This window comes from Leuciscus leuciscus (genome assembly GCF_965113295.1).
Source record: "Leuciscus leuciscus genome assembly, chromosome: 12".
In the NCBI taxonomy this organism is placed as follows: domain Eukaryota; kingdom Metazoa; phylum Chordata; class Actinopteri; order Cypriniformes; family Leuciscidae; genus Leuciscus; species Leuciscus leuciscus.
The window spans coordinates 41,298,717-41,326,185 of record NC_138736.1 but is presented as its reverse complement, the minus strand read 5'-3'; the positions used below and the strand labels follow the sequence as shown (position 1 = coordinate 41,326,185).

At 40.3% G+C, this 27,469-nt stretch overlaps 1 protein-coding gene and 1 long non-coding RNA gene across 2 annotated transcripts; one reads left to right on the top strand and one right to left on the bottom strand.

Moving 5' to 3' along the window:
- Positions 1-20,888: 20,888 nt before the first annotated feature.
- Positions 20,889-22,461, top strand: LOC309511906 (4-galactosyl-N-acetylglucosaminide 3-alpha-L-fucosyltransferase 9-like). Its single transcript, XM_082187279.1, has one exon. It carries the CDS (start codon positions 20,983-20,985, stop codon positions 21,946-21,948), a length of 966 nt encoding a protein of 321 aa, XP_082043405.1. The 5' UTR covers positions 20,889-20,982; the 3' UTR covers positions 21,949-22,461.
- A 1,283-nt stretch (positions 22,462-23,744) lies between these two features.
- On the bottom strand, positions 23,745-25,911 carry LOC309511448. The gene is made up of 2 exons (XR_014210630.1): positions 25,512-25,911; positions 23,745-24,787 (listed from the first exon to the last, which is right to left on the bottom strand). It is a non-coding gene; the product is annotated as an uncharacterized lncRNA (long non-coding RNA).
- Between the last annotated feature and the right edge of the window lie 1,558 nt (positions 25,912-27,469).

Sequence of the window (27,469 nt, the reverse complement as noted above, 5' to 3'; positions counted from 1 at the left end):
GTTCACTTTGAGCATGTATGAACTGAACTTGAACTAGTTCAGAAAAGCTGTGAACTGGCACAACACTGGTGACGGCAATCACTATAGCCCCGAGGACAACTATTTATAAAGTTAAATATAAATGGTCACTTGAGTGACAACTGCTTGATCTGACTGCTGTGATCAGTTTGTATATTAAAATCAAAAAAAATGTTTTTATGTACGTACATGTCTTACAGACACTGAACAGCAAATTAAGAGGAACCTTAGGTACAGATCGCTGTGGAAAAATTAGCCATTAAAGAAGCCATTAAAGAACAGAACCAGACAAAATATCATTAAGCACTTTTTTTTATTTTGATATCTGACAAGATTTATATGATTTGATTTATTTATTGAATTTCCCACAACAACGGAGACAAACACTCAATAAAAAAATAAAATAAATAAAATAAAAAAATAACAAAACAAAACAAAAAAATAACAACAAAAAAATAACAACAAAAAAAATCAGACATAAAAAATGTACAAACCCCCCCCCCCCAAAAAAATAATACAGTATATAATATATTAGTACAGTATATAATATATTATAACAGAACTGTATGTAATAATACAGACATAGACCAAAGTCAGTCTTAACTAGGTCCAGTAAGTAAAGTTGAGTAAGATTTATTTTCTTGATACTGTTATTATACTGTTATTATGATACATATTACTAAAATTATGGAGAAAATTACTTGACTCACTTTTGCTTCCACTCAACAGCAAATATGACCTGAATAAAATAAAATGGCTTAATTTTAAAATGTTCTCTATACACGCATTAAAAAAAAAATTTTTTTTTTAAATCATGTGATTTAAAATGTTGTAAAATGAACTATTTATCGCAACTTTTCATTTTCCGTCGGTCTTAGTACACGATGTAACTACAGAAGAGTCAAGTTTTAAATAGGAAAAATATCGAAACTCTTTGTTCATTTTTTTGAGAGAGATGCTAATGGTCTTGTCCGGTTCAATTCATTATGCTAAGCTATGCTAAAAGTGGGACCCCCAGACCCGGAGATCGGCTGAATGGATTCGAAAACTTTAAAACTCAACTGTTTAACTCTGGTGGAGTTGTAAAATGAGCCTATTTCCCAAAAAAATGGAGTATCCCTTTAAGACCAGCGCATGTGCATTATAACCCAGAGATCGGTACCGCGCATGCGTCTCTGACGTCGCCAAAACACACCACCATCACCATCCAGTACGTACTGGATCTGAACCAGCTACGCCATCGTGCTACAGGCTCCAGCGAGGGGTGTCTCGCATAGTGTGCATTGATTATTACGTCGAAGACATTTACAGTATCATTTTATTCTGGGAGACTGATGGAGAGGCAACATTAATGTTAATGTTTTTCTTGTATTTAACCCTCAGGGATTATTTACTTATTGGTCACACTCAGACTCATTGGTGGTCAAATGTGACAATACACATTAACTATTTTTTAATTAAATAAATGTTCTATATTTTAGTTCAATAATATTTATTTAATAATTTGAGGAGATCGTTTGGTACTAAATACTATTTGTGCAATAATTATGGTCCATTAATGACAACTTAAAATAATATTTTTTTTCTCATTTTGTTTTATTTATATTACAATTAGTGTAGTATTTAAGGTTAAAATGGAGAAAGGGGTTTTCAATTCCAATGCAAAGAGGCAAATTAGAGTCATTTTGTGCCAGAAAAAGAATAATTTCCATTTGTAATGCCATGGTTTACCCTCTAGGTGCCTGTATGGCTCTTTAATGAATATACAGATGCTGGTCATAAAATTAGAATATCATCAAAAAGTTGATTTATTTCAAGAATTCAACTTAACAGGTGAAACTAATATATTATATAGACTCATTACATGCAAAGTGAGATATTTCAAGCCTTTATTTGTTATAATTTTGATGATTATGGCTGACAGCTTATGAAACCCACGAAATCAAAATCCCAGAAAATTAGAATATTACACATATTACACATATAATAAATCACACAGTAATTACACAGTGATATCATGGTCATTGAACCAGGTTTTGGTTATTTTGGCAGTGTGGGCAGGTGCAAATCCTGCTGGAAAATGAAGGAAGCATCTCCATAAAGCTTGTCTGCTGAAGGAAGCATGAAGTGCTCTGGAAATGTCCTGGTAGAGACGGCTGCGTTGAGTGGACAGCACAGTGGACCAACACCAGCCGATGACATGGCTCCCCAAACCAACACAGACTGTGGAAACTTCACACTGGACTTCAAGCATCTTGGATTGTGTGCCTCTCCATTCTTCCTCCAGACTCTGGGACCTTGGTTTCCAAATAAGATGCAAAATTTGCTCTCATCAGAAAAGAGGACTTTGGTCCACTGTGCTTTATTAAATCCAGAGTCAACGCAGCCGTCTACCAGGACATTCCCAGAGCACTTCATGCTTCCTTCATTTTCCAGCAGGATTTGCACCTGCCTACACTGCCAAAATAACCAAAACCTGGTTCAATGACCATGGTATTACTGTGTAATTACTGTGTGATTTCATGTAATATTCAAATTTTCTGGGATTTTGATTTCGTGGGTTTCATAAGCTGTAAGCCATAATCATCAAAATTATAACAAATAAAGGCTTGAAATATCTCACTTTGCATGTACGAGAAGTTGTGTTGCATGCTCAGTAAGGAAAGGCCTGATCTTCCTGATGTTGTGCAGTGCAAACCTGCATGATCGAGCTGTCTTTGAAATGTGATCAGTGAAGGTCAGCTGGTCATCAAACGTTACTCCAAGATTTCTGACCGATCTTGATGGGGTGATTGATGATGAGTCTAGCTGGATAGTGAAGTCATGCTGTAGAGATGGATTGGCAGGGAGGACGAGAAGCTCAGTCTTTGCCAGGTTGAGCTGCAGGTGATGTTCCTTCATCCATGTCGAGATGTCCGCCAGACAGCTTGAGATCCGTGGAGCTACTGTGGGATCATCTGGTGGAAATGAGAGGAAGAGCTGTGTGTCATCAGCATAGCAGTGGTAGGAGAAACCATGTGCCTGTATGATGTGTCCCAGTGATGTGGTGTAGATGGAGAAGAGGAGGGGTCCCAGCACTGAGCCCTGAGGAACCCCTGTGGTCAGCTGATGTACTCTGGATACCTCGCCTCTCCATGCGACCCTGAAGGACCTACCTGTGAGATAGGACTCAAAATAAATGTAATAAAATTCAAACTGCAATACTTTACATTTTATTATTGTATAATAAAAGTAGGCTGTTATTTAAAGTAGGAACGCGTCTAAATAAAATACAGATTTATGTGAAGGTAAAAACAAAAAATAAGCAGAGAATCGAAAATAGCCTTATCTTGTGTAGTACACTGAACAACAGGAGAACTGGATACTAAGAACAAACCACTTGCACGCTCTTGTCGTATCCACGGACTGATCGCTTGTCCTGGCCTTCATGGCATCTATGTGTGATTGAGGTAGTAATAGAAGTATTAAAGATTCTACACTCAAAACCCACCGCAGAGACAGTGATAGTGTTGAAGACTATAGAGAAATACTCTTGAGTTAGTATTAATGATCCTGTGTCGGACCAGCGTACACCTGAGAAGGACGGTGAGAGTGTATAGATGCTAAAGACCTGTGTGCTCATGTGTGATTGAGGTAGTGATCGTAGCTTCTTGACGGGACGCCGTCACCTTACTTCAGGGAAGTATTGTACTGTAGCAACTGCAAGTTGTTTAAATTATCCGTGGTGAAGAAGTCAGATTAAGTAGGTTGTATTCGTATTAAGAATTTCCACGCCAGGTTATACAAAAACTTGCTTTGATTAGATTCTTGTCATTCATTTAAAACCCGAAAAATAATGTCTATAAGATAAGGAAAAATCACAAAACACATTTTGGACAATCAATCAAGGCATTGTTCCTTCAGAAAGACTGAGCAAACGGACACTCCCAAGACAAATGGCCAAGAGTTTCAGAAGAAACTTCGCAAAAGGAGCAGACTGTGTCAGGGCGTACCTCTCAGTTTCTTAAAAATATTTGTTAAAGGGAGTGAATGGGAATTGAGGTATTCAATCACTGCACTCAAACACAGAGGACAGGACTCGTTTAACCAGTTATTTTTGAGTAATCATATGGGCTGGAAATATTCCTTCATCTAACTTAAGTTTGATATAGACTTTTGTGTCTTCCCTGGTTGATCTTTTACAGGTCATCACTGTTGTATTGGAGAAAATGAGACTGTACGAATTTGATTCCTGCTGTGAACTATTCACACATCGCACAACCCCACCATCAGATACATGCGGAGGAAGACACAACAGCGATGAGAAATCTTCAGTTCTTCTTTCTGCAGTTGTTTGTATCCTCAGTTGCGTATCGCTAGGTTTGGGACACTTATAACATTTGACACTCCAAATGTAACTGGTCCTACTCGGCGCAGGAAGCAAAGGCGCTAACAAGGACGCTAAAGAATGCAGTAGCTAACATCCGTTGCTAATAGGGATCAGCGAGGACATTTTCCCACCAGTTAATCGACGTGTGACAACAGCAGTAATAATAGAGGGGCATCTTTTGCACCTCGCTTTTAAATCGCTAATTTGGCGCACGATCATTCATAACGTTACAGAGTAGAGCAAGCGTTTTCAGTTCATTCCCATGCAAGTTGAGCTTCCACATGAATGAACTGAAAACGCTCGCTATACTCTGCGCCAGTAGACACGCAACGTTATGAATTAACGCTCATTTTACTTTCGAATTAGCGCCAATTCGGGTGCAGCAATTGCTTGAATGGCGGGTACATTGTTATTCTTAATGAAAAACACAACAACAAAACAGTACAATGACAACCTCGCTTAAATGGGCGCTTTGAAATCAGATCTTCCGCCATGGTCTTGTCAGTCAGATCCTCGCTCTCGTGATAAATGAGATCTGACTCCTGTTGCTGATCTGTGCTGAGACTCTAGTTCGGCTCTCAATGCATTGACTGAGCAGACACCTTCAGTTTTTAATTGTAGTGTCTGTTTTCTAACTGAACTAAATTATTTGAATTCATATAAAAAATTTGGTAACCGGTGTCGCAGCTGAACACCATCACCGACTATCGCACATCTCCTACTAGCCTACCCAGCAAACACATTTACGTTGTGGCAAGATGCATTTCTACTATGGCAACATCGCTGTCTACGTGCTCGCAACATTGTAACAACGTAGAATTGTAAGACGCAACAGGGATGTAGCAACATTCAGCAACTGAGAGACGACGTTCTGGCAATTAATTTTTTTATGCTATCCCCCATTTAGCATGTTATATTTTGTGGTTAATTTTTAATTAGTCATATGTTAGATAATTATATACTTTTAAAAATATTGTTTATCCTTATTATTATTTATGGCCCTAACAGTGAATTCATTATAATCAACACCTGCAAGTGTACACGTTGAAGAGTAAAGATGACATAGAAGGTTAGCTAATTCAACTTTATTAAAACTGCATATGGTAATCAAATTGCACTTCCAAAAGTCATACATTTGTGTGAAAAACAAACAAACATATTATACAGGGAGTGGACTAACGTTAACTAGCATGAGCAGACATGAGAAAATCTAGCAAAGAAACGAATGAGACGACAAATCAAAGAAAAAAAAATGTCTCTGTGCGTTTCCAAAAAAAAAAAAAAAAAAGGAAAAAACATTAATGTGCAACAAGTAGGCTAGGCGTCGCTGCCTGTTCAAGGAGTTCTGAAATCAATTACTCATCATTCAAGTCATTTTAGCTTCATACTTTTGGCATAAAGTTAAATATTTGTCCAGAAAATGTTCAAAGAAATGTCACATTAGACAAGGAAGTTGTAGGTTGTGTTTGAATAATTACGTATCTTATTTAGCTGAGGTAAATTAAACACAATTCTCATGTATCCTTGCTTGATGGAGAATGAGAGACGGCCCAACGGTTGGTTGAAATGTAAAAGGCTGATTGGCGCTTCAGGGCAGTGACGAGTACATGTCGTCCAGTGGTTGTCCAGACCAAGGGGGTAATCTTTCAGAAACCACTGAAGCTTCCCCGGGCGCCGCCATTGGCTAGCGACCTGCTGTTAGCATTCCACTGACTCCCATTCATTTTGGCGTCACTTTGACAGCGAATAACTTTACATCTGAGGCGTTTAAAGACTCCATTTGTCCATTATTTATTTCTAAAGAAACACGACAATGTATAAAAGGCTCCATTACCTTGTATCTTACGTTATGGCCCCGTAGAAGCAGTTTTTGTAAAAATAGGCTAACGATTGCGTCATAACCACGCGACTCTCTGTCGCACAGTAGAGAGATTACCGTATGGACAGGAGGAGAAGCTCGCGGGCAATCGGGAGGACGTGGAGGCAAAATGACAAAGTAATTAATCAGAACACCTAGCAAAAGTTTCTCCTGCTCCAAGCTCATGGACAGCTCCTACTCACACTCTCCGTCTCTGCAAGTTTCGGAAGGGAATGATTCAGATTTCTCTTGGCACAGCTACTAGAAGACAGACGGGTTGCTCACGTCACATCTATGTCGTCAAGCTCAGTTTGAGTCTGCGCAGTACGCTCGACCATCAGGAAGTGAGAGCTTCAGTACGCTCGACCATCAGGAAGAGAGAGCTTCAGTACGCTCGACCATCAGGAAGAGAGAGCTTCAGTACGCTCAGCCATCAGGAAGAGAGAGCTTCAGTACGCTCGACCACCAGGAAGAAGAGCTTCAGTACGCTCAGCCATCAGGAAGAAGAGCTTCAGTACGCTCGACCATCAGGAAGAAGAGCTTCAGTACGCTCAGAAATCAGGAAGAAGAGCTTCAGTACGCTCAGCCATCAGGAAGAAGAGCTTCAGTACGCTCAGCCATCAGGAAGTGAGAGCTTCAGTACGCTCAGCCATCAGGAAGTGAGAGCTTCAGTACGCTCAGCCATCAGGAAGAGAGAGCTTCAGTACGCTCAGCCATCAGGAAGAGAGAGCTTCAGTACGCTCAGCCATCAGGAAGAGAGAGCCTCAGTACGCTCAGCCATCAGGAAGAAGAGCTTCAGTACGCTCAGCCATCAGGAAGAAGAGCTTCAGTACGCTCAGCCATCAGGAAGAGAGAGCTTCAGTACGCTCAGCCATCAGGAAGAGAGAGCTTCAGTACGCTCAGCCATCAGGAAGAGAGAGCTTCAGTACGCTCAGCCATCAGGAAGAGAGAGCTTCAGTACGCTCAGCCATCAGGAAGAGAGAGCTTCAGTACGCTCAGCCATCAGGAAGTGAGAGCTTCAGTACGCTCAGCCATCAGGAAGTGAGAGCTTCAGTACGCTCAGCCATCAGGAAGAGAGAGCTTCAGTACGCTCAGCCATCAGGAAGTGAGAGCTTCAGTACGCTCAGCCATCAGGAAGTGAGAGCTTCAGTACGCTCAGCCATCAGGAAGAGAGAGCTTCAGTACGCTCAGCCATCAGGAAGAGAGAGCTTCAGTACGCTCAGCCATCAGGAAGAGAGAGCTTCAGTACGCTCAGCCATCAGGAAGCGAGAGCTTCAGTACGCTCAGCCATCAGGAAGCGAGAGCTTCAGTACGCTCAGCCATCAGGAAGTGAGAGCTTCAGTACGCTCAGCCATCAGGAAGTGAGAGCTTCAGTTCGCTCAGCCATAAGGAAGTGAGAGCTTCAGTACGCTCAGCCATCAGGAAGTGAGAGCTTCAGTACGCTCAGCCATCAGGAAGTGAGTGCTTCAGTACGCTCAGCCATCAGGAAGTGAGTGCTTCAGTACGCTCAGCCATCAGGAAGAGAGAGCTTCAGTACGCTCGACCATCAGGAAGAAGAGCTTCAGTACGCTCGACCATCAGGAAGAAGAGCTTCAGTACGCTCGGCCATCAGGAAGAAGAGCTTCAGTACGCTCAGCCATCAGGAAGAGAGAGCTTCAGTACGCTCAGCCATCAGGAAGAGAGAGCTTCAGTACGCTCAGCCTTCAGGAAGAGAGAGCCTCAGTACGCTCAGCCATCAGGAAGAAGAGCTTCAGTACGCTCAGCCATCAGGAAGAGAGAGCTTCAGTACGCTCAGCCATCAGGAAGAAGAGCTTCAGTACGCTCAGCCATCAGGAAGAGAGAGCTTCAGTACGCTCAGCCATCAGGAAGAGAGAGCTTCAGTACGCTCAGCCATCAGGAAGTGAGAGCTTCAGTACGCTCAGCCATCAGGAAGAAGAGCTTCAGTACGCTCAGCCATCAGGAAGAAGAGCTTCAGTACGCTCAGCCATCAGGAAGAAGAGCTTCAGTACGCTCAGCCATCAGGAAGAGAGAGCTTCAGTACGCTCAGCCATCAGGAAGAGAGAGCTTCAGTACGCTCAGCCATCAGGAAGAGAGAGCTTCAGTACGCTCAGCCATCAGGAAGAGAGAGCTTCAGTACGCTCAGCCATCAGGAAGCGAGAGCTTCAGTACGCTCAGCCATCAGGAAGAAGAGCTTCAGTACGCTCAGCCATCAGGAAGAGAGAGCTTCAGTACGCTCAGCCATCAGGAAGAGAGAGCTTCAGTACGCTCAGCCATCAGGAAGAGAGAGCTTCAGTACGCTCAGCCATCAGGAAGAGAGAGCTTCTAATGGACTTCACTTTTCTCCGTTGAAGTCTATGGGGTCGTTGTGTCCAGTTCTTTTACTTTCTATGGTCCAAACACCTAGGCACAACCTTAAAGTCCCACTCCGATCATATTTTGAGCTATTTTTTAAACATTCTCAGTGGTCTTTAAATGATGATTATGCCGTTTTTAGCCAAAATCACAAAACCTGTGCCGTTTTCTGGGACTTCGCTTCAGCAGAGCGGCAGTAGCTCATTAGCAATTCGCCTCTGCGTTGTGGGCGGAGCCGTTGGCTGAAGCGAGATACATAGGCAGCAACAGCCTCTTTCTGTCTTTCTTTCTTTCTGTCAACACAGAAAACATTTCATCACTGGATAGTTTTTTTCGTTTAATTAAAGTGTTGTTTTATGTCAGCTGAATGTCCGGAACGCTTTTCAGAGAAGATAAGGCAACTTATTTAGCACAATTCACACCCAGCGGCAATTCAGAAAAAGAAAAAAAAATCTCCGAATGCTCCACATGAAACTTTGGTCTTCCGACCTTTTACCGCCGTGTCGATTTATTTTGATTAATATGTGCGAGGGAGAGAGAGCAAGACAGCGCTTAGTTTGGAGACGGTGAGGTCTTGTTTACATTTTCGCCTGACTCCGAAGACAGAGAGTGCGCGCGCGCGCGTCCGGGTCTCTTTCTCTGCTCGTTCTTTCAGTTATAAACCTGTCACAAACGCAGCCGTTCATCTACATTACTCACCGATCAAATAAGACTTTGGCGGGACAAAAATTCACTTTGGCGGGCCGGGCGCTAAAACAAGTTCAATGCAGGAAAATTCATGCGTGAATTTAACTGAGTAGTACATGACCATGCACTTGCACAAATGCGACCACATAAAATTTTAACTCGCACATTCGCAAAAAATGGTCGCAGTCTGGAACCCTGGAACGTAATCCATTCATCTCTCACAGCAACATGTTTTGGTAAAGCATGAAAGCTAATACCAATATCTCTCCTCTTAGCATTGCAACCCGCTACCGCACATAGGTATTGATCCGCCATCGTCTTCTCTACTCCTCAGAACCTGACCGACCGGGCGGGCCCCGCCCAGTGGAGTTACTACGTCACAACTCCAGTCTATTTTAGCCGGCATTTTAGCGTCTGCTACTGATTCACAGCCATTTGAATGCAGAAATACTCAGAAATACAACTTTGAGCTTATTTTTCTCAAGATATGTCCTCTAGCATAAGAAAAATGCCACAAGAACATGTTAACACCTAGAAAAACATGATTTTCATCGGAGTGGGTCTTTAAGCAATGGCCCTGAAAGGTGGTTCAATGTCAACGTTGTGACAATGCTGTAACAACCTTCACCACACAACGTAGTTATAGTAACCTTTTGGCCATGTTGTTAAAACGCTGTTAGAAGGTTGGGTACGCTGTGCTAATGTTCTGTGTTTGCTGGGTCTACACTTGCCTGAGAGCAAGATATTGTCCCTTAAACACACGTGAGGGTGTGGTGTGTTTTATTGCCCAACCTTTGTTCTTTAACAAAGCAATACAAATGTCAGGGATTGTGTTGTAGAACACACACGAACACGATGATGAATGCAAGAGGCAGTATTTAATAAATCCACAGGCGCACACACAAAGAGAACAGCAATACAACACAAGACCCGACAGCAATAAACAGGAATGGAGGAACTAAATGCAAAAAAGGGATAATTAATGACACACACCTGAACTGAATGACGAAATCAAATTAACACCCATTACAACAAACTCAACATGAGAAGTGCAAACAGAAACAAAGTCCAAACTGAGTGAGATTGTGACATAAAAAGGATTGCCACCTGAGTTACTCACATCTCTTTCCTTAAAACTGTGTACAAAGTACAAATGTTGATTTATCTAAACCCTGGATTAGGCCTTAGTTCACTGAAGACATTTATAGCTGTTATAAACATGCCTTAGAAAAACATTACAGGTGCATCTTGAGACTAAATATTTTAAGATATGCTCAAACATGTATTTTAGTGCGTAAATCTATGAAACCAGGGGTGAACGTAAAATGAGATGCAAATGACAAAAATAAAATAAAAATAATAATAACAAAGTGGCTTTGTATAAATTTAAGTTGGTTCAGTAATATCAAACAATATTTTTTGACTTGAATAAAACCAGTTCATTCAGATGTCGTCATTTCCAGTTCCGTGGTGAATGTGAAAATTAAAGAGATGACCGCCCTGTCGGAAATCTTCCAATCACTCATTAACTTTTACAACACTGTACACTTCTGGAAAACAGAAGCAAAAGGCAAAGAACTTGTACTTGCGATCGTGTGGGATTGTGACGAAAGATGATTTAAGACTGTGGGATTATCTGACAGAACATCACAGGTGAGTCTCCATAAGTTCTTATGTAGATCCTCACTTAATACTAACATTTACTGTAACTCTGAAGGACCCTTTATTCGTTAGGAACAATTAACGGCCATTTAATGTGAATAAAACTGAATCTGCTTTGAATCCACATCACTTTAAACATCAGATGAATCAAGTCATGATGACTTAAAGAAATGTGCTAGAAAATATACATATAATTAACATGGAATAAATTTTCTTTTTAAATGTACAGTATGGTTCAAATGTTTAAGGTCATTAAGATTATATATATATATATATATATATATATATATAAATCTTTAAAATAAAAACTTATTCAGCAAGGATGCGTTGGTCAAATTGATCAAAAGAGACAATAAATACATTTATAATGTAAGGAAAAACATCACAGTTTCCACAAAAATATATTCAACATTGATAATAATCAGAAAAGTTTCTTGAGCAGCAAAATGAGCATTTTTGAATGATTTCTGAAGGATCACGTGAAGGCTCAGACTAAATGCATTTTAGAACAGTTAATGAATACTAATAATTATTAATATTACATGTTTTATGCATGTAAATGTACATTTATTTCCATTAACAGAACATTAACTTCTGTAAAAATACTAGTAACCTAATTGTTTTTTGTTGAATTTTAACGTTTCTATTTAAATAACAATCAGCAACATACCAACGCAACCTAACCAAAACATATGGGCTATAGTGTAGCAGGGGAGAGCTTATATCTTGGTGGAATCAATAGAAGAATATATCTTTGCCAGCTTGGCCTTGGCATTTTATTTTTCATTTTAATTACAGCGAACCTTCCAAGCAAAACTGAGCTGAAATAGATCAGAGATAATTCTCCACACAACAGAAATGTGACCCTGGATCACGTCACCAGTCTCGAGTCACGAGTCGCACGGGGATATTAGAGGCAATAGCCAACAATACACTGTATGGGTCAAAATTATAGATTTTTCTTTTATGACAAAAATCATTAAGATATTAAGTAAAGATCATGTTCCATGAAGATATTTAGTAAATTTCCTACTGTAAATATATAAAACATGTATTTGTGTGAGTGAATGCTGCACAATCCTGAACATAAATGAACAACTTTAAAGGAGATTTTCTCAATGTTTTGATTTTTTTGCACCCTCAGATTCCAGATTTTCAATAGTTGTATCTCGGCCAAATATTGTCATATCCTAACAAACCATATACATTTAAATGAGTAAGCAGAAAAACAAGTTTTTTTTTTTTTTTATGCTTGATTTATGGGAAATAGCTCACTCTGGATTAAGTTTATACCCTGAAATGTTGCTGAAGTGCAGACATGACATGACAGAGAGTTATGCCGGTGACACACTGGCTGCGTGGCGTGTCCGTTTCAGGGCCGGATCTAGACAAAGTGGCGAGAGGGGGGCAGGAATTTTTGAGAGGTGGCAACATATGGCAGATGTATATATACTGAATTTAATCACAGTTAAATTGGCCATAACTTTTAATTCGTTGCTGCCAATAGGGATGGGTATCTTTAAGGGTATTACTACTCTTACCAATACTCCTTATCGATCCGGTACTTTAACGGTATTCTTATCGGTTCTTTTTGTTATATTAAAAAAAAGGGAAAAAATTATTTAGAACTTAATTAATATTGCTTTATATTTTGAAATGTAAAATAAATATCTATAGCAAAAGAAAAAGCGATGCTTTAACAAAACAAATAAAACATGTATGTTATGTAGAAGGGTGCAGGCTTTTGTGTTTTATATAGACAGACAGGACGCCAAAAACAAAGTACAAACACATGGTCAAACAAACAAAAAAGTGTACAATAAAACAAATATACAAATTATAGACCCAGTGCTTTAATTTCAGTAATGTCTGACATTACTGTTCAGGAGTAATGTGGGCTAAAAATACATCTAATAAAGTCAGATTTAAAATAACACTGCATAGTTTATCATAGATAGATTAAAGCTTATAAAAGCCAAAATTATTCATTCAAGAGCTGTGACTGATTTTCTCTTTGCCTTTTGTAGTTTGATTCACATTAATTGAGCAATCGTCAGCAGGATTATTAGACTGCTGCCTCTTTAAGACCAAATGCAGATCTAATCATTATTACACATCATATTTTCTCCCAACTATTTACGCCCATTCAAGACATAAACTGTATTTAAGTGAATAAACTGTTTAAGTGAATCTCCAAGACGGCCATTTTGACATATTTGATCGTTTCAACAGTATAGACTAGATTTTACAACAATCAAATCACGAGGGAGCGATTTGACCGCTGATTTTGGCTAACGTAATAGACTCTCTGTTTTTGCTGATGCTGAATCGTCTTTAGCATACAATACATTCATTACAAATGTAACTTTAAGTTAAACGTGTGTTTAAACTACATCTGGGGAAACTCACTTCACCTTCACTCTAGAGTTGTCCCAAAATTTAGTCCTTACCCTATCCCTATCCCTAAACTTAACCCTACCCATAACTTTCCCCTAAAATCAGAGGGAAACGATAGGTGAATAACACTGATGCTGAAGCTCCTCACCCTGGGTCTAAGCCTAAACTTGACATAAACTGTAAACTTGTCCCTCAAATCTGATTGGTTGATTGGAAAGTTGTTCCAGGATCAACAAAGATGTTGATCCAGGAACATGTGGTACTTGGTGAAATCACGTTACGCATAGAGGGATAATTTGTGCTCTCTAGGGTTGGGAATCTAAAATCGAATACTTGAGGTCAGGAATCAGATACTCGTAATAAAATCGACTTATTGATTTCTTTGTGAGCATTTCAATATGACTTTAAAGCATTCAAGCGTGAGACACTGTTTTCTGTGTCTATAATATCACTAATCAAACAACAAAAGACAAAGAGAAAATTCACTCGCTCTTGACTGAATAACTATATTTTATCATAAAATGTAGTGTTATTTTACATTTGATTACAGTTTCTGTATCTGAATACCTGAAAATCTTAAAGGTCCCATATAGTCAAAAATGAAATTTCCTGGCTTTTTTTCATGATAACAGAGGTCTAGGGGCGATGCCACTACAGTCAATCCACAGACAGACACACACAGCCTGCATAAAGTTGCTGAGCCTTTTCACGAGCCGTTGTGACTTCCGTAAAAATGCGATGTCAGAACTACTGTACATCAGTCTCACCCCGAGGCCCGAGCACTGCCACCGTCCCGCACTCCTTCTGCCCAACCCCAGACAACATCTCTGCGGAGCAACAACACGGAAACATGCCGAGAAAACACTGTTCAGTCGATGGATGTAGACCCCAGGGGCCTCATGTATAACCGTCGCACAGAACAGAGCCTGAACGAGACGTACGCCACTACGCCACTTCACACGCACAGGTCGTGATTTATAAAAACAAACTTGACGAGAAAATGTGCGCTCCTGCACACAAACTCTGATCATGCGTACGAGTGTTCTGGAGACGGAGCCGTTTGGCGACACCGATGGTGAGCTGGAGTCAATGGCTTTTTGGTCACTTTTAAACAGAACATTTTAAGAAAATTATACATATACAGAAAGATAATACAAATATAATTTCCCTCACCAAGCCTATCACATGAAGCAAACATCCTTCCCTTCTTAATGTCCGCGCCAGTGAGAGCGCTGGGCTGTTTAGTGACACTGACGCATAGCTAACGGCAGATGAAGGACAACCGTAAATCTTCATCATGAGACATAATCATTAATGCAGTGCATGTTCACAATAACAGTTTACATAAATAAAAGAATGATTTAAACTATGTTTTATTTATGATATAAACATTAAATAAGCCCTTCTCATTACTGGAATTAAACACTTAAATTACATGAAATCATTACTGAGAAGTTACAACATTTTGTATGTTCAATAAATATAAGTATCTGTAGTGGATGCGATGCTTCTGAACACTTTTCCTGTGGCATGTTGTGCTTTAATGTTTAACTACAGAGAGAAGTGCTTATCATGATAATAGCAGATTGTCTGAGAAAATATTTTGTGCAAATAATGCACAACAAGGCCTATCTGTTCCCATTACAAATATAAAGCAATTAAAAATACTATTTGGCCAGTGGAGAAGATTGAGAACAACTTTCTCTGAAATGTATTTTACACTATTTGATTGATTTATTCGAAAACAAGGCAAGCATAGGCTACTAAATAATTCTATCAATGTAATGCACAATCTTCCGCTGACTGGGATTATAAAGGGAATCTTCTGGCGTTCACACGGGTTTATAAGTCTGAATATTTTTTGGCGTTCGCCATTTTTGGCTTTCAAGCGCACACACACTTTTAGTAAGGATCCTACGCACAGTTTTATACATGAGACCCCAGAACGAGTTTCTATTTATAACATGTTTGTTGCGTTGAGCAATATAGCCAATCACAGATATGTGTTCATTTCTTGAAGGCAATGAGATGCATTTAACATCCACTCATCGCTCAAACCTGAGTTTTGTTCAGTGCTGAATTGTGCATGTTGGCAAATCTTCTGATTATAACAAACAAAGTGTTGACATTATGAAAGATGTATTGTGCAGTCAGCTTCACTGATAATAACGGGGCTTTGTGAGATTGCGATGAACTGAGATATCAGCTTTTTAGGAAGGGAGCGCACTTTGTGCTATTTCTGTCATGCCGAACCATGCACGCAGTAGCCTATGCTTGCTTTTATGTTAAATTAACAGTGGTTTGTGAATGTTTATGCTTTAATAACAAATAATCATCACCATCATTACAGGTGTTTTATTTACCGTACTTGTGAGCATCACTAAGCCACAGCAGGCTCCGGCATACATGGCCCTAGTTACCTGTGGTTGGCCTGGCCGTGCGTCACTCAGAAAACAACAGGCCAATCAGAAGAGAGGCTCATGAATATTAAGTAGACAGGAGCTCTGCCAAGAACAGGTCGATTTTGGCCTGAGAAAGGAGCTGTAAAAATTAATTGAGATGGTTTTTGGTACTTATACCGCAAATATATATTCTTAAGGACAGCAAAACCTAAAATAAAACTCCAGAAAGGTGTACAATATGGGACCTTTAAAACACTGTTTATTTCAATCATATCTTTGTTCAGTTGTATCTATGTTGCGATTGCTTATTTTAATTACTGAGTGTTTACTTGTCTTTAATAATGATTGAAATTTATTTTAGTTTTGCTAGTTGTTCTTCTATAGTATATTTAAACCACAGGCAAATGCTCCTGGTGTAAGTGTTCTCTAGCCTGTTGATTTTTGTTCATGATATTCAACAATTAAATGTTTTGCAATAAGACTACCGGTAAATGTGAATGATATCTAAGTGTTTTGTTTTTTTAACCTTATTCAAATCGAAATTAGGAATAGATAACAATTGGAATCGTTAAAATTCAAACGATACCCAACCCTACTCTCTATCCCCTCTAAGAACACCCTGGATAGTTGAAGTTGACCTAAGCAAAAGGGCAAGAGATTCAATCGCCACTGCAAACAATAGGGGGAATAAAGGGCAGCCCTGTCTAGTTCCTCTATGCAACGGACAATATTGCGAGCGGATGTTATTAGTGATAACAGATGAAAAGGGAGAAGCGTGTAGAAGTTTCATCCATGTCAGAAACTTTGAACCCACATAAAATCTCTCTAAACATGTGAAAAGATAGCTCCACTCCACTCTATCTAAAGATATTATAATGTCTATCTAAATAATTCTCAGGAGAACAAATAATGACGAATACTCTAAAAAAAAAAAGCGTTTAATAAAGCCAGTCTAATCTGGAGTTATGATGAAAGGGAGAATGTTGTTGGGCTAAAACCTTTGCCAATATTTTACAATCCACATTGAGCAAAGATATGATGCAATGAGCTACAATTTAGAGGGTCTTTCCCTTTCTTAACCAAAACTAAAATTGCTGCTTGATAAAATGCGGGAGACGACCCACAGAAAATGATTTCTCAAATACTGCAAGTAGCAAAGGAAATAGTTTCCCTTCAAAAAACAAATTCCACCGTGAAGCCAATTTTGCATATTTTATGCATGTATATTATTATAGTAGTTGGTGAATACTGTCTTATTTGCTGTGCAAGAATTTCCCCAGACTTCTCAGTATATAATTTATAACGAGATTGAACTAGGAGTCGTTCAGTTTGTTCAGATGCTATTAGGTCAATCTGTTTGCAACCTCATTTTTATAGGGTAAAATTTAAATATTCTAACTGACTGTGTTATTATACTAACTCTACTTATATATTATAATTGTTTATCCATAGTATAATTTGTAGATCATGATAAACCCACGCATGGCACCTCACTACTATAATAAAAAGTAATTAGATTAAAAAGTTTGTCGAGACAAACTTTAGGTTGGCTTGAGAAAGTTTGGACCAGAAAGTTTGAAGTTTAAAGTTTAAAGTAGTTTGAAGATTAAAGGGTAACTAAACCCCTGGTCAGAGCCCGACTCCACCCACTGGCAATATTTGAAAAATGCTAGAAAAGAGGGCAGACACCAGCGGAGATAGAGGGGACGAACCGTGAGCGGGGGGGGCGTGCACCTGAGACCTGCTGTCAGACTCTCTAAAATGGAGAGTGACTCACAGGGTCGCAAGACGACGTAAAGTACATGCATCTGATGAGTTTTATCGAGTTGATGTAAATAGCGCGCGCTCTCTATAGGCATATTCATAATTTGCCGCTATGTGAAAAAATTCATCAAAATGCGCCGACGCGTTTGTCGACCCCAGAGGATTAACTTTAGCCTAACCATAAATTGTGATTAAAATATATATGATCACTCACATCAAGACGCCGCTGCGGTGGTGGAGTCCATGCAGGAGGAGCAGCGTTTGACACTGCGTCGTTTTTCAGCGCGAGCTGTGTGGAGAAGCCCATTTCCACCTCTATTGCGTTGGAGAAGCAATCCCGCGTAAAATGCAGGTTTCACACTCACGGTCTTCCAGACCAAGTGCATGCAAACACTGGCGCCTAATTTCCAAGTCTGCTGGAAAGCTATGCAGTCCAGCAGTGCTGTTGCAACCAGCAACACCACATCTACGTACCCTCCTGACCACTGTACAATACAGATAAATCTACGCTAGCTCGTACCAAGGGCGTGGTGAGCTCGTACCAGGGGCGTGGTGAGCTGGAACCTGCTTACGTCACCTGCCACCGCTTACGTCACTTGCCACCGCAAACATCCAATAGGAAAATTCAACTGCAGTAGCCACCGTTCAACCTTAAGAGGGCAGCACTCAGACGTTTTTACACCATATATTGTAAAATTAAAACACTTTATACCCAAATGTCAAAAAAGTTACTCGAATCAATGAACAGCACTAATAAAGCCCCATTCTTACAGATCATTAACTAAAAAAAGTTGGTTTAGGGTTTAGTTACCCTTTAAAGTAGTTTTAAAGTTTGAAGTAGTTTAAAGTTTAAAGTAGTTTAAAGTTAAAAAGTTGCTAGGGTGTTTCTAGTGGGTTGCTAAGGTGTTCTGGGTGGTTGCTAGGTGGTAGCTGGGTATTCTGGATGGTTGCTAGGGTGTTCTGGGTGGTTGCTATTGTGTTGCTAGGCAGTTGCTAGGGTATTCTGGGTGGTTGCTGTGGTGTTGCTAGGAGGTTGCTAAGGTATTTTGGGTGGTTGCTAGGGTGTTCTGGGTGGTTGCTAGGCGGTTGCTAGGGTGTTCTGTGTGGTTGCTATGGTGTTCTGGGTGGTTGCTAGGGTGTTGCTAGGTGGTTGCTAAGGTATTTTGGGTGGTTGCTAGGGTGTTCTGGGTGGTTGCTAGGGTGTTCTGTGTGGTTGCTATGGTGTTCTGGGTGGTTGCTAGGGTGTTGCTAGGCGGTTGCTAAGGTATTTTGGTTGATTGCTAGGCGGTTGCTAAGGTATTTTGGTTGGTTGCTAGGGTGTTCTGGGTGGTTGCTAGGCAGTTGCTAGGGTGTTCTGGGTGGTTGCTAAGGTGTTGCTAGGGTGTGAAAACTTCCATCTGCCTATCAACGTTTCTAAGACAGAGGATATGATTATTGATTTCCGTAGATCACAGCACAGTGTTTCACAAACTGTTATTCAGAACATGAATGTTGAGACAGTAGATGAATATAAATATTTAGGAACCATCATTGACAGCAAATTATCTTTTGAGAGCAACACAGTTGCTGTCTGTAAAAAGGCCCAACAGAGATTTAACCCTAACCCTAACCTTCTTCTTGAGGAAGATGAAATCATTCAGCATGTGCAGGACTCTGATGACTTTGTTTTATCAGTGTTTTATTGAATCAGTCTTGACATTTTGTATTGTGGTGTGGTACAGTGGCCTTTCAATGATCAACAAGCTAATAAAGCTGGTAAACTCAGCGTCTAAGGTGGTTGGGGTAAGGCTAACCAAATTTTAAATTGCCCTGATCACCCACTTTTTAGGGAGTTTAATCTGCTCCCCTCAGGTCGCCGTTTTAGGCTACCTATGTTAAGAACTAGACGTGCCAGGGATTCTTTTATTCCTGTGGCTATTAGGAACCTGAATTCACTTGAGTGACATCTTATGACATTTTTTACATATAGTATATGCTTATTTATTAATTCATTTCTGTCATTGTTCATTATGACATATTGACCTGTGTACTGTCCAATTGGTTTCTGTCATTGGTCTTGGGGGAAGGAGTGTCTCCATTGATGTGTTGATGTATTGATGTGTTGATGTGTGTCCTGTGTTGTGTTTACAATGTTGTTGGCATCTGGTGGTGCTTTTCTCTGTGTATGTTAGACATCCTTCTGCACACTCAATTTCCTTCTCTAAGGATAAATAAAGTGGAAACTTGAAAACTTGCAAATAAAGTGCAGTGGTGGCAGGACTGGTGACTGAGGATTGTGACAAGTGAGACTTTCACAACACAAATCGACACAATGCCGAGACGTCATTCGATACTGTAAAGAAACTTTTATGTGTGTAAACACCATAAAAACAAAAACATTGTGCTTTTGTAAAATATAGAAAACAGGATGTCACTTTCTGCCCAGTCCTGGCACCAGGACACACAATTTTGGGGCTTTTATTTCTCAAGTGGGCTTACAAAATTATTTCGGGGTGGGGGTGCCGACCGCAAGTCCAAGGGGGGTAATTTAACCTACTTTACTCATACTATTTACTCATGTACTATTTATTTTTTATTAATTTTCTTGATTTTAATATCAAGGGACATGACACGCGCAAAATGTGAATCGTTGTCCATCATTTTGCAAGCAATTTTTGATAAAGAAAAATATCAATTCACAATATTAGAAAATATTTCCATGGAAATATGTTACATTTGTGGAGTGGGTCACAAAAATAACTAACAGAAACTCTGCGTAAACTCTAAAATTTTACCGACTCCAAACATATACGGTAGTGAACAATAATTCATTTAATTATAGCCTATATCAGTATGGTTATGATATGAGCTGAAACTATTTCTAAAGCTCAATTGTCAACTGCTTTCAATTACTTCATGACTATTAATAACTTGTGTTTTGCTGGAAGAACACACACACACACACACACACACACACACACACAGTAAATTGTTAACCCTAGTAAAAAAGTTCAATAAAAATAACCCTGTTTAAGGATGTGAAAAACAAATGACAGCCTATAGTTTTATTGCCCAATCTTTGGTCCTTATAGATTGCCAACTGGGTTATATCTGTGTCTTTAAAACTGTGCACCTTCAGTTGAATTTTAATGGGTTATGAACATATTCTTCCTGAGATAGGAAATATGTAGCTAATCAAAGCATTTCTGACACAAATCTAGAAAGATTTGAAATATTTAAACACCAGCACTTACTCATGCTCTTTCCACAGAAGGTCAAAGATGGAGTCCCAAAACACCTCCAGATCCTGTAAGAACCTCTTCATCGCAGTGGTTTTGATGACAGCATTTTTCGCAGCAATATTCTACGTGTACTTTGAGCCGACAGTAAACTGGTTAAACTGTCCAGCCGCTCCCAAACATGATGTCTGCGGAAACATCTGCATCAATGCTCTTAAGACGCCAAATCAAATCCAAATAGTGAACAACACCTGTATGGTGAACTTCACCTCTGTCAGACACCAGTTAACACAAACAGAAGCGGCTTCATCGCAGGGAGGCGATCTAGACACCATTCTCCTGATCTGGATGTGGCCTTTTGGGCAACAGTTTGATTTAGGAATCTGTAGTTCAATGTACGACATCCACGGCTGCCACTTGACAGTCGACAAGAGTCAGTTTAACAAAGCACATGGCGTTTTATTTCATCACAGAGACATCTATGGGGACTTGTCCAACATGCCGAAACTGCCACGACCTCCATTCCAGAAATGGATCTGGATGAACATGGAATCTCCCAGTAACTCAGGACAGCGGTCAAATCTAAACAATCTGTTTAATCTGACCATGACTTACAGAAAAGATTCAGACATCATGGCCCCTTACGGGCGAATCTCAGAGAACACTGGTGGAAAGAAACATGAAATCCCTCATAAGAATAAACTTGTTTGCTGGATTGTAAGTAACTGGAACTCAGGCCATCAGCGTTCAAAATACTATGCAGAGTTAAAGGCACACATCAGAATAGAAACCTACGGAAATCACTTCAACAGGCGCATTAGTGATAAAGATTATTCAGATGTGGTGTCCAGCTGTAAATTCTACCTGTCCTTTGAGAACTCCATCCATAAAGACTACATTACAGAAAAACTGTACAACCCTCTATCTCTCGGCACTCTTCCCGTGGTCCTCGGCCCACCCAGGAAGAACTATGAGGAATTTATACCAGGAAGTGCCTTTATCCATGTGGATGACTTCAACTCCCCCAAAGAGCTAGCTGAACATCTTAAGCTTCTGGACCAAAATGATGATTTGTACAGGCAGTTCTTCACCTGGAGGGAACATTTTGTAGCAAGCTCAAGCGTCTTTGGTCCTGACCAAGCCTGTTATGCTTGCGATCATATCAGAAGAAACAAGAACTATAGAGTAGTTAATGATCTTAACAGCAGGCACTGGGGTTGACAACTGATGTTAACAATAGACTTCAGTCATAGATGCCTTTTTGTGCGTCAAGGACGAAAACGATGCTCTAAGGAATACACTGTAAAAAGTGCTTGAGATTGAGTTCTTGTTATGACAATAAGGAATAAATCCTTGTTTCTTGACCAGCATTATTTAGCAACACAAACGTTAGTTTGGCCGTCTTAGACTAAAATAAGGTTTTGTACAAAGTGAACTCTGCAATCTGAAGAAGAGAACATCTTGCAAAAGATGTAAGGTAAAACCCTTCTTTTCAATGCAATTTGCCAATTCTACATTACAGTAGACTGATAAATGGTTGACACAAATTTTTGGGGGGTATACATGAAGGCCTACTGAATTATCTTTGTTGGTACTGTTATTAAAGTAAAGTTAGCTTTTTACATGGATTGCTGACTATTATTTGTGGTGCTACTGCTATTGAGATGAATGGAAATACTAATGCAAAAATGCACAGCTCTCTCTGAGTAGCATAAACCTCCTTGGGATGCGCAAATAAACAACAATGTTCGTTAGCACCGTCAGAGTCAATGTGTTTCACTTTTCAGTGAATTAACTCATCAATGGCTTACTTACGGGTGACTAAGCAAATAAGTTTAAATAGGCGAAAGTACTTGAAAACTTTTCATGATTGCATGCAAGTTAGTTAAATGTGTTAAGTTTGGGCTAATCTCTAATTGGTATTTCTTTATGTGGTACACAAACATTTATTTTATAAAACACATAAGACTGAAATTTGTATAGTTTGTCCAAAGGTCTTTTTTCCAGGTGGGGGTGCACCATTCCTGGAGATGCAGCAATACCAGGTCGATGCGTGGAGTAAAGTCCCTATTCCATCTCCCTGATCCAAAAATGTATTTAATATATGGTCAACTCTCTGTATCCCCCTCCATCCCTCCTTGTCGCCTCTTCCCCATAACACTCTTTGAAGACTTTGACCTCGGCCGACATTTTTCCCAGCAATCGTGAGAATAATCTCTCCGAACGGGGAATATGTTTCCTCAAGCACATTGTTCTCCATTTCCAAAGAACATGCTTTCCCTCTGAAATCATGCCTTAAATTACTCTGCTAAGCTCTTTTTCAAAACCTTCAAAACCCACCCCAAACAGCACTAGGTTACTTGTCTTGTTCAGCCCATCACAAAATTACTGACCTCCGGGAATGACCCAAAAGCATTCTCTATCGTCTCTTCTTGACCGCAACCAATTCTACCACCATGCCTATACAACCTCTCCCTCACTGGTTAACCAAAACTGTTAACCAATTCAAAAACGTGTTATATATGATGGTTGCAACATAGTCCTTCGTGATCTCTATATGGCCAATCTACTTTCTCCACAACCTCCACTAGTTCATCCCTGAATCTATGCTACAGAGGTTTGCGCTCCAAGATCACAGACTGCTCTAGACAATAAGGCTTCCATGCAATGAAGTCTGGCACTCTCTGATGATATTCGGTCCTGTTTGTCGACCAGGGCCTTGTTCCCATCCAATTGCTCAAAGACCTCAAAGGAAAGGCTAGCCAGAACTGAGCTAAAAACCTTGCCTTATGCACCGTCTCCAGGTGTGTTAGGTGAGCCACATAGGAAAAGACGATAATGTCGATCTTCAAAGGAATAGTCAAGTCAAGTCACCTTCATTTATATAGCGCTTTAACAATATAGCAGAGCCCGTCTACGGAGAGCCTGGCCACTCCCTATTAAGTCCTATTGTACCAAATTTTGGTTGTAGTTCCACCAGAGTTCCACTGGGGGCGATCGCCCATGAGTGCAAAATGAATGGGAGTCTATGGAGCTAGACGGCTAAATTTGTCTCTTTCACCCGATTGCCGTTGAGAAATCTCAGATTTGATTGTAGGTTTTGCAAGTTCAACATGGGTTATAGGTCGAAAGTTGAATGAACGAGTACTTATGTCCTTTCGATTTCTTACAGGTTGAGTTGTTGTTGCCCATAACACGCTAGCATTCTGCTAATGAACGCTGATTCGTCAGTGAAGGACTGATTATGACCAGAGATACCGCTTGATGGCATCGTGTGTCTGTGTGTATTTTCGGCATGGTCTTTTAAAACAACAAAACAAAAACTCTTCTAGCACGTGTATTTACCTGTGTCAGCTGTGTTGTGTATTTACCTGTGTCATCTGTGTTGTGTGTTTACCTGTGTCATCTGTGTTGTGTGTTTACCTGTGTCAGCTGTGTTGTGTAGTTACCTGTGTCAGCTGTGTTGTGTGTTTACCTGTGTCAGCTGTGTTGTGTTTACCTGTGTCATCTGTGTTGTGTATTTACCTGTGTCATCTGTGTTGTGTATTTACTTGTGTCATCTGTGTTGTTTATTTACCTGTGTCATCTGTGTTGTGTATTTACCTGTGTCATCTGTGTTGTGTGTTTACCTGTGTCAGCTGTGTTGTGTGTTTACCTGTGTCAGCTGTGTTGTGTCAGCTGTGTTGTTTATTTACCTGTGTCAGCTGTGTTGTTTATTTACCTGTGTCAGCTGTGTTTACCTGTGTCAGCTGTGTTGTGTGTTTACCTGTGTCAGCTGTGTTGTGTGTTTACCTGTGTCAGCTGTGTTGTGTGTTTACCTGTGTCAGCTGTGTTTACCTGTGTCAGCTGTGTTGTGTGTTTACCTGTGTCAGCTGTGTTGTGTGTTTACCTGTGTCAGCTGTGTTGTGTGTTTACCTGTGTTGTGTGTTTACCTGTGTCAGCTGTGTTGTGTAGTTACCTGTGTCAGCTGTGTTGTGTGTTTACCAGTGTCAGCTGTGTTGTGTTTACCTGTGTCAGCTGTGTTGTGTGTTTACCTGTGTCAGCTGTGTTGTGTGTTTACCTGTGTCAGCTGTGTTGTGTGTTTACCTGTGTCAGCTGTGTTGTGTTTACCTGTGTCATCTGTGTTGTGTATTTACCTGTGTCATCTGTGTTGTGTATTTACTTGTGTCATCTGTGTTGTTTATTTACCTGTGTCATCTGTGTTGTGTATTTACCTGTGTCATCTGTGTTGTGTGTTTACCTGTGTCAGCTGTGTTGTGTGTTTACCTGTGTCAGCTGTGTTGTGTCAGCTGTGTTGTTTATTTACCTGTGTCAGCTGTGTTGTTTATTTACCTGTGTCAGCTGTGTTGTGTGTTTACCCGTGTCAGCTGTGTTGTGTGTTTACCTGTGTCAGCTGTGTTGTTTATTTACCTGTGTCAGCTGTGTTGTGTGTTTACCTGTGTCAGCTGTGTTGTGTGTTTACCTGTGTCAGCTGTGTTGTGTAGTTACCTGTGTCAGCTGTGTTGTGTGTTTACCTGTCAGCTGTGTTGTGTGTTTACCTGTGTCAGCTGTGTTGTGTAGTTACCTGTGTCAGCTGTGTTGTGTGTTTACCTGTGTCAGCTGTGTTGTGTGTTTACCTGTGTCAGCTGTGTTGTGTGTTTACCTGTGTCAGCTGTGTTGTGTAGTTACCTGTGTCAGCTGTGTTGTGTGTTTACCCGTGTCAGCTGTGTTGTGTGTTTACCTGTGTCAGCTGTGTTGTGTATTTACCTGTGTCATTACCTGTGTCAGCTGTGTTGTGTGTTTACCTGTGTCAGCTGTGCTGTCGATGCCTCGAGAGAAAAGAAAGTGCAGAGCGCGAAAGCACCAAAGTGACTGAAGGATTGCCGTAAAGCAGTATCTCTGGTCATACGATGTGTATGACGTCATTGACATTTTAAAAGACTTTTTAAAGCAAATAAGTGACTCTAAAAAATCTAACACCCAGCAATGTGTAATTTCTTTGCATCTCCTTTCGAATACAACATTCAGATTACTAGATTAAAATTATATCCTGAGAAAAGTGGATTTTGAGGGGTATAGCGCCATAGACCTCCATTCATTTTGCACTCGTCCTGTGAGCGCCCTCATGTGGACCCAGAGTGGAACTGCAACCAGTTCAGAAGCCGGAAGTTTACTGAGAGTGGAAGTTCTCCCCTTATTAGACATTCTTTGAATATAGATTGTTTCAAAGCAGCTTTACAGTGATAATAGGAAATACATGGGACCCCCCACCAATCGCTACATCTGCATCCTAACCACCATTTTGGTACCATTCTTCCACAAGAAAGAAAAAACTGCTTTTCTAACTGTCTCTCGTACCAAAAAGGAACTGGAAACACATGGACTAAGTAATTCAGGCTTGAGGAAGGGGAAGGTTCAAGGTTCAAGGGGTGAAGGCAGACCTTCTCCACAAAGATAGAGACCTTGAGTTCCACCTCACTATCTTCGCCTGCACTACCTTTAATCTTGCTTCCCAGTTTTCCTTAGAACTATTGCATATAGACTATCTAACCCCTAGGATTTTTAACCCTTGTGCACAGATGCTATAGTCCCCTCTCGCCTCCGTTCTATCAGCACACTGACCTAAAAACATGACTGAGGACATACACGTGCCCCAAACACTTTACAAAACCCATTCAGGATTTTGCCCGCCACCTCAAAATCACAATCGGAGGTCAGAAACAAGGTCATGCAAAAGCAGCCGCTTAAACGCATAAGAAGATGTTGCTCTCAATGCCACCAACAGAGGTTCCAAAGACAAAACAAAGATAAGGGGAGACAAAGGGCACCCCTGCCATACTACTCCTAACTGTTTGACCAATGCCCATTTATCCCTACTATCCCTATCCCATTTATCCCTAGTTAACCCTTTCAAAGGCCTTCTCTTGAGATGAGGAACCTGCCGCTGCTCTGCCCAGCTGATTATGTCTCTGAGTAGAGCTAAATTCATAGAAATTGACCTGCCAGGCACCCCACAAGCCTGGTCTGGCTGAACTATTAGCCAGTAGCTGCTATTGTATCCGTTAGTTTTCTTATTATTAATCTCCCACGCCTTCTTACACTCTTGAAGCATCACCTAGAATGGTATGGTAAAAAGTTGTGAAATTTGGTACACAGATAGAGGACAGTCCAAACATTCACCACAGGAGATTTGGAGTCTCTAATTCAATCCCTCTAGCAACGCCAACTGTCCAAATTTTTACTTACATTTATGCTATTATGCATTTATTAACTAATGAGCCGTAAGGGCTAGAAACAAAATAAATGTTTTCCTCTGATTCCTTTGATCAAGATGATTTGCACCCATATCTCCGCAACGCGTTAGCGTATTCAGACCAAACTTGGTACATGTCATCCCATGCATGACCTTAGGCTACATGCAACGTTTTGGTACAGTGCCACCCTAATGATCAGGAGATTGGAAAAATCATAAATCTGGTCTCTTTTGATGCAGTGCATCATGCCGAGTGGAGATTCCCATATTGACTATTGTGGGCGTCTTGTGGGCCATTTTTTTATTTTGTCCTAAAATGCTGTGTTTTAAGAACGCATTAGCGGATCGTTACGAAACTTGGTATGTGTCATCGGGACCATGCCCTGAGGGTATTCAAAAAGTTTCGAGACAGTGCCACCTTCTGGTCAAAAGTTATAATGAAATTTCCAAAAATTATTTTGACTTTTGAACAATGATACCAATTATGCCATATTTGCATACTTGCTGTCC

Bases quoted from the DNA above. Each gene is read 5' to 3' on its own strand.
- LOC309511906 (XM_082187279.1), top strand. From the start codon at position 20,983: ATGGTGAACTTCACCTCTGTCAGACACCAGTTAACACAAACAGAAGCG.